Source organism: Geospiza fortis, unplaced genomic scaffold, assembly GCF_000277835.1.
Source record: "Geospiza fortis unplaced genomic scaffold, GeoFor_1.0 scaffold130, whole genome shotgun sequence".
NCBI lineage: Eukaryota > Metazoa > Chordata > Aves > Passeriformes > Thraupidae > Geospiza > Geospiza fortis.
In genome coordinates this window covers 3872455-3880535 of record NW_005054300.1, presented here as the reverse complement: position 1 = coordinate 3880535, position 8081 = coordinate 3872455, and the positions used below count along the sequence as shown (strand labels likewise).

At 37.0% G+C, this 8081-nt stretch overlaps 1 protein-coding gene across 1 annotated transcript in view; it reads right to left on the bottom strand.

Annotated features, from left to right (window-relative positions):
• The window catches only part of CFAP43 (cilia and flagella associated protein 43), a 42416-nt gene that overhangs the window by 11157 nt on the left and 23178 nt on the right, over positions 1–8081 (bottom strand). The window contains exons 18-26 of the mRNA XM_031061316.1: positions 7459–7527; positions 6603–6680; positions 6032–6157; positions 5490–5594; positions 4649–4759; positions 3817–4020; positions 2688–2894; positions 1425–1514; positions 623–700 (exon numbers count right to left, since the gene is read on the bottom strand). Of these exons, the coding sequence (XP_030917176.1) occupies positions 623–700; positions 1425–1514; positions 2688–2894; positions 3817–4020; positions 4649–4759; positions 5490–5594; positions 6032–6157; positions 6603–6680; positions 7459–7527 (1068 nt within the window). The remainder of the gene's footprint in view (positions 1–622; positions 701–1424; positions 1515–2687; positions 2895–3816; positions 4021–4648; positions 4760–5489; positions 5595–6031; positions 6158–6602; positions 6681–7458; positions 7528–8081) is intronic.

The following is an 8081-nucleotide window of genomic DNA, read 5'->3' as shown; positions in this document are numbered from 1 at the left end:
TATATATATATATATATAGACTCACTGGCTTACAGGAATTCACTACTGGATCTTGCAAATTACAACAATTTGGTACTCAAAAACTACTGTCAGTGTGAGATACACCACATTTTCTGTTTCAGAACCCCAAACCTAACTCCATGCTCACGTAAGCTTCTATGTGGAGTCCTATTTTTCCAAAACAGATTGATTTCAGAGGACTGCTTGGGTCTGCCACACCCTTTTTCTGTGGCCCTCCTTCACATCTTTTCCTTTCTCTATTGCCGTAATATCTATATTTGGTAATTTAAATGAAACACACTGTTTTTCTGTAAGATCACAGCCTTCCCACATCAATACAGTTGTTATAATGGTAATATATTAGATGTACATTAAATAGATGATGTTCCTACAGTATTCCACTGGGATAGGAATAGGTGTTGATAGGAAATTCTACACAGGCAGTAGAATCTTGTAGTATTTTTTGTGTATGCTCTCTTATGGAGTCTCTCTGGTCATAATGCAATTCTACAGTTCTCCAGCTTTCTTTGGTCACTGAGGTTGGAGATTTTTGCTGGTTGAATTTCACATTGCCAGAAGAGCCCACAGGTTTCCTAAAGGACATGGCAGAAACACATCTCACCATTTTCAAAATGTCTTCCCTCCTAAGTTCCAGTACTCCGCCCATCATGTCATCAAGAGCACGCAGTCGTTCATCATCCTGGGAAGAACCACAAAAAATACTTGAAAGTACAAAAGGAAATGTAGCAATTGCTAGTTTTGGGGATGATAACAGTGTTTACCTCTGGATTATTCAGCATGTAAAAGCAGATTGATGCTTTTTGGGGACATGTGTGGAACATGCTAAAAGTTTCAGTTTTTTCTGGTAAAGTTACTCATATGCCAAATAACTTACTGCCATTTTGGCAGTTTTGGAAAGAACACAGGCATAGGTTACTCCTGGCCAACTGACAAGCTATGAAGAAGGAAGTTGTAATTCTGCATCTGTTTTGGGGCCAGAACCATCTTAGTTTTTTTACAGATGCATTTTGAAGCCAGAGGAAAGCACCACAGTCTTCTAGTCTGAACCATGGAGAACAGAGGCTGCTGAATCAACAAACACATATCAAGCAAGAAGACCTTGGTTGAGGAGTAACATGAATTTGGACATGTATCTACTTCCCAGCCACCTGATATGGTATTTTAAATTGCCCCTAAGCACATGTTTAAAAACTCTGAGTCTAACACTCTATCTATTCTTCCCCCAGCTGACCTATGTAGTTCTGATTGTAAATAACAATAATAATGAAGAGGCACATATCATCAACACCTACCAGTTTAGATTTATTCTCCTATACTACATTACTGGAATGTTTCAGTGCTGCAATGATTAAACAGCCTAAACAGAGACAATGGGGATGTAAAAGGGATGTTTCTTTACTTACTGTAGCACCAAGGCGTCTTTCCCTTTCAAGCTTAGCCAGCATTTCTGCCTGCTCTTTCTCCTCTTGAGTCATGTATTTCTCAGCTTTAATCTGAAGGCAGAAAATGAAGAAGTTTGTATCAGGGTTCTTTTCTCCAAATGTGATCACAGGGACTAAGAATCTTTGGAAAAATGGTAGTCCTGGTTTTGGCTGGGATGGAGTTAATTTTCTTCCAAGTAGCTGGTGTACAGTGCATCCCACAGCCTGGGGGTTGCTATGTTGGTGGTGAGCAATTGTTTTTCATTTGCATCAATTGGGGTTTTTTAGGGTTTTATTCCTTTCTCTTTTCATTATTTTCCTCTTAATTACATTTATGATTATGTTTTAATTGCATTAATTACATTATGATTATCATTGTTGTCATTATTATTATATTTTATTTCAGTTATGAAACTGTTCTAATCTCAAACCATGAGTTTTGTCACTTTTACCCTTCCAATTGTTTCCCTCATGCTGATGAAAAGGGGCAGTGAGTGAGCAGCTGTGTGGTGCATAGTTGCTGACTGGGGTTAAACCATGACAGTGGTGTAATATAAATTCTCAATGTTTGCTGTATCTCTGCTCTATGACAGTATTCCTCAAGTTGAAAATTCTCCTTTCGAACAGCAACAGAAACTACATTTAAATATCCTAAAATATAAACCACCATCACTTTTGTTGCTATTAGTTGTGTTTTGTGTATGCCTTCTCTTAGAGTGGGATAACATGGACTGGTGAAAGAGCACAGAAAAATGGGAAAAGATTGATTACGAGCAGATAAGATCAGTGGAATTTATTGCATAAGAAATACGCTTTTTCTTTGTAAATAATTAATTGAATTTATAAGTACATTACTAAGTATGCTCTAATACTTAGATTTTTAGTTTAAAACTACTTTGTTTCAAAATGGCACTCAGAGAAAACAGACAAACCCTTAACTATGGAAGCAATTCCTGAAAGCCTGGTTTGAATGTCAGGAACAAAGAACTTTTATCTAATTTATGGGCATTTTGAAAACTTTTAACAGCAATAAATTAAGTTTGCATACATTTTTCATTTCAGATCGACTTATTAAGGCTTTTCTCCCTAAAAAGGAAAGGGAAGAAAATGGGCCAAAAAGATGATTTTAAGTATACAGACATATCTGCTTGAGGGTTTTTCAGTACTGACACAATGTGTGGAAATGACAAGAATTAGAAAGCTAGGTTTGAATGGGTCAAATACAAAGATGCATTTTTCAGACACCTCTGAATCCTGAACGGTGAGCACTCGCTCTGGCATCTCATCATCTGTAAGGACTGGCTCCCACAATTCCACTTGAAGGTCAAGCTGCTCCAAGATTTCTTGGATCTTAAGGTTTCTTTCTTTCACTCGTGCTATCTCCTGCTCCTTTTTTTGTACAACTATGTTAAATTCCTCATTAAAAGCAGCCTTCACGTTGTAAATGACATTCTGGAATACCAAAAAAGGAAACAGTACTGTTCAGGTCACATCCATCCATGTTTATATACTACTCCTCAAGCCATCAGAATCATGAATATATTTGTGTGTGTGACAAGGAAATAAATGGTAAAACCTTTTTGTGAAAATTGTAAGCATAGAGTTCAAGTTTGTTAAATGGACTTGGGTAGATGATGTCTTTTTTCTTTTCTTTTCCCTAGAAATTTTTATTCATTTTCTTCTACACATTTGGCATTTAAGAAATAGACTGAAAGGAACATGCTGCTTCCAAAGCTAGATAAAACATTAGGCTGTCCTGTATTTGCCTCTTTTTTGGCCCTCTCCAGGTGACAGAAGGAGAAGCTTCAAAGAAAAAAACATGTGCCCTGTAAATCTAGAGACTAAATCACAGCTGCAGGGAGACAGAGCAGAGGGTATACTTTCCTGATGCAACCTGCAGTTTCAATATGCTTACATCTAGGTAAAATGTGCCCAATAAACAAACAAACATTGGAAACTGACTTTTTAAGAACACTTCAGACCTTACAATCATCTAAAAAAGCATGTATTCTTAGTGGATAAATTCTTCTTTTAGCATAAAGAATTTATCTCAACAAAGAAAAGCAGAAATTTAAAGAGGGTAAAGCGTATGTCTCTCTTAGTGTGTCAATTTACTAAAATGCATGGTGAAAAGGATACAGATACCCTGAAACTGGATAACCAATTTCATAAAATCTTGTTCTTGCACACCCAAACTGGCAAAGCCACAGCAGTTTGTGCATGTATCAGCTTTTGTCTCAGTTACTCAGAGACTGGTGCCATTCTCCATTGTTTAGTGTCAGTATGTCCAAAATCTAACAGTGGCTGTAACTGGTGTAAAAACCAACAGATACAAAAGTGTCACTGCAGTAGGACAGATTTCAGAAGATACCACCTTCAGTAATATTATCTGATTGAGTTTCTGCTCCTTTGTGTGCAGGTCACACTGGCGGTAGAGGATAGATGTGTCCCCACCATACTGAGAGCTCAGGCTTCCATTTAGACAGAGAGGTGCACCATCATCAGTCACTCGCCCTGCTGCCCCCTCTCCTTCTTCCTCAGATAAAGCAATCTCAGAGTCAAGATTTGTCTTCTGAGCCTGCACATCAGAAACATGGCAACTGTGTTAAGTTTGTACACAATCCAGTGGCACACAATGAAGAAAATTCTAGAGGTTATATTCTTCAATTAACTCAGTGATCAAAATAATCCAAGTTGAAATGATCATATGTGGAATACTGGGTCCATTTGTAGGCTCCTCAGTACAACACTTGGAATACTGAAGTAAGTCCAGTGATAGGGCACTAATATCAGTAAAGATTTTAAACATTTTATATGTGAGGACAGACTGAAAGAACTGGAATTGTTTACCCTCAGGAAGGAGAAGGCTTGGAGGGGGTTCTTTCTCCTGTGAGGGTTGCCAAACATGAGAAAAGGTAGCCCAGAGAACTTACGGATTCTTTCCCTGTAGAGATATTCCAAGACTCACTGGACATAGCCCTGAGTAAATGCTCTAGGAATGCTGGACTAGATAACTTCCGAAGGGCTCTTCTAACCTCAGCTATTCTGTGATTATTTATGACTGATACATTTTTTTTAACAACATTTCACCTTGATTTATGTTTTTAAAATTTTTTGGCCAACTTCTAGAGCAAGAAAATGGGCCTTAGGAATGTAACTAGATAAAGAAGTGATAAAATGCCAACTGAGAAAATCATGATCTGTACCTGAAGATCAGCTGTCCGCTTTAACTGGCAAACTTCCTTCAAAGTTTCCAGCTCTTCTTTACTACGCTCCTTCAGTGGAAAATTCCTCACTTCACAATCCATATGGAAGCACTGCTCAAATTTAAAATAAAAAAACCCAAAGTAAGAAGTTCTTCATCATGCTTCTATCAGTTCATTTGTTCAATATCTGAAGGCTGAACAGTTACAGACTGCTTCAAATCAGGAAAAAAATTGAGGAGCTATTAGTACAGACAATGTATTAAATACATTGTATTTAATACATTGTTTTGTGATGTTTCCATCTTCTTCTATCGCCTGTGCATTAAAATTGTATTTTAAAAAATAACCCATGGGTGTGGCCTCTTTATCCACCTTCATTCACAGAATTAAACCAGAATTAGCATGCTTGGTTTTTTTGTAAAATTACTTGGTCTTTCACTACCCTTGGGATAATTCAGTATCATCAGTTTGACTCATCTCCCTCTATTTAAAATAGGCAAAATCTGGGGTAAATTTTGCCTTTGTGTTCTCTGTAGCAGAAGTCATGTGGGCTGACAAAGAAAAATAATATTTACTTCTCCTTTTAGCAATAATGTGTAAATATATTGTCTGAGATCAAGGAATTAGAGTTCCCTATTTGCTTATCAGCACTGCTTTCCACTTTAGAAGGTAAAATCCATCAGGCTCAGACAAAATTAACAGAATAAAAGATTTCCCCAAGCCTTGGGAAGAAGTGAAGTTTTTCCCACACCATAAGCAAATCAGAAATGTGTTATTTTGTCTCTGTACCTTAAGGAATAAATAAACTACTGCAGAAAATGTCTTAGAAAGCAGAGGTTACCTTAACTGCACGTTCTTTTACACACATGTTATCCCAGCACTCAAATTTGATTAAATCCTGCAAATAGCAGTAGGATAAAATCTCCATCTCAATCTCCCTTCTCGCCTTTCAAGACAAAAAAGAGAAAATAACAGGATGTGGTGCAAAGTAACAAAATATGGACAATTTGCACTGAATTACTGAAAGAAGACTAACAAATGAAATGAATTATCAATATTTCATCATCTTAGACTATCACTGCTATCTTCTCCAAAAACTATCTGCATAGTACTGAAGGCATCATTTTCTAGAAGAAAAGCATTCTAGAACTTAGGCAACAATCCCAAGGCCACAGTGTGAGATTTATAGTTTCTGGCATAAATCATATTCTAATTTGCCTTGTCTGCCTCAGCAGTTTCACCTGCTTCAAAAAGTGACTTTAAATACTTTTCTGGTTTTCTGCTTCTCAGCAGTGAACAGCAACTTTGAGCTAATCCTCTGTTATTTAATAGCTTTTCTCCTTTCCACTGATAGTTTTAAAATGTTCCCCCATTCTGCCATACCCTGGCCACATCTTCTTCAGCCTCTGCTTGCACTTGTTCCTGTTCTTCTAAATCCAGGTTGAACTCCCGGAGCTCAAGTTTCTCAATGTCTGGCACCTGCTCATTTTCATGCATCATTTTCTGAATCTGTAAAAAAAAAAAAAAAAAAGGAATAAAAAGTAATTTGAATGTGAATAGAGGAACTGCTATTTTTAACTTGATATCAGAGAAAATTATTTTAATTACCTGCAGTTTTAACTGCCTTATGGGAAGAAACAGAAGAAAAAGGAGAGGGCAGTCTTTTTTATAATGGAAGGTTGTTAGACAGGCAGAAATTAGCTTGCTGAGGGGGCAGATAGCTCAAGGTACGAGGCTGGCACAAAATATTCATTTGGAGCAAAGGAAAATGAGAAGCAGACAGTAGCTCCTGGCAGTTTCAGCACTGGTCCCTGAAGAGGCACATCTCTTTAATACCTGTCTGCTCAGAGTCTATGACAAAAATGTAACTGAGCACTAGAGCTCACAGCCATAAAGGAAGTGTTCTTGTAAACAAAACTGGGAAGCTGAGCCATTACACTGATAAGAAACTCACAGTTTCACGCAGCTTTCTAATTCCCATTTGCAGCTCTTCCTTCTGGTTAGCAAACCTCAGAGTCTCTTCTCTCATAACCTGACATAAAACAAATGCATTGTTGAAAGCCAAAAAAAAAAAAAGGCAAGAGAAAAAAAAATCAGAAGTAATCTAAAGGAACATTATCTGTACAGAAAATAAAATGCCAGAGGGGTTAATAACTGAAACAGACACAACCCTAATTCAATAGGATGATCCTCAGAATTGCACAAGAGAAAACAGGTTTTACACCCAGGTCACATTGTAAACTGGTTGTACAGCAATAGCACTTGAAAAAAAGAAAATACTAAAGAAAGATGTAATTACAACTGCAATGCTTACAGACACATTAAACTGCATAAAGCCTACTCCCAGAATTTTTTAATCCTTAAATTTTTCATTGTGGAAAATTTTCACTGTTTTCACTTTTCATTGAGTAACCTGCTTGGTTTCTGGTAATAATCTCCTTGACAACTTTTTGACATATAGTATAAAAGTCTTTTAAGTTTCTAAAATAAGTGAATTTGTCAAGCATTTTCCCCCTTGTTTTTATTTGCCTTTTTTTTTTTTTTGTATACTCCTTGTATAGAACTGTTCTTCTGGTCTTCAGAGCTCCTATTGTGCTAGGCACCTTCTCTGATGTGTTTATAACCTTGGCCTTTGGCCTAGAATTTCTACAAGTCTAGATCACAATGGTTAAAGAAAGGGTCACGTGAGAAAAGCTTTTGAAACTAGATCTGTTTACAACAAATACTTTGGTACCCCAAGAGACTAATGACCCTTGAAAACTCTGGCTTTGATTAATACTTTACATTTGATTAATATTTTTTGAAAGTACCTTCTGTATTTTCTGGCCTATCCATGTCATGCCATCAGTATCTGTGACATCTCCATCTTCTTCTGTCACCTGTGCATGAAAAGATTTCAGTGGTGCCTCCTGATGTTTATATTATGGATATAAACATCTAGCTCAGGTACTATAAGAGTGAGTGAAAGAAAGATGGAAATGAAAGAAAAAGTGGACTCCCATGAGAAACACCACCACCACCACCAAATTAGAGGGTGCTACAATTTTGTTGCCTAACTAGTCCCCAGATCTGATCCTGCAAACTCTTGCTATTATGAGCAGCCTTTTGACTGAAATGATTGACTGGACTAATCTCTGTAATCCCTATTTTGATTGGTTTCAATGAAAAACCATACAGTTAGTAACACACAATGTATAGCAGTAACATCTTACTGGGAAGGACATGTAACTTCACATGAGGAGAAACTGACTTTCACAGATTTTTCTGTGGCTGAGGAAACCAAGTGAAACTCAAGATGTCAATGTCATCTTCACATAAATATCCTATTTCTTTGATAGTACTCTTTCACAAAGTACTATTTAAGCATATTCAGCCTATCCTCAAGGGTATTCTTCCACTTTAACAAAAGGATCAGTGTATTAAGGACAATTTT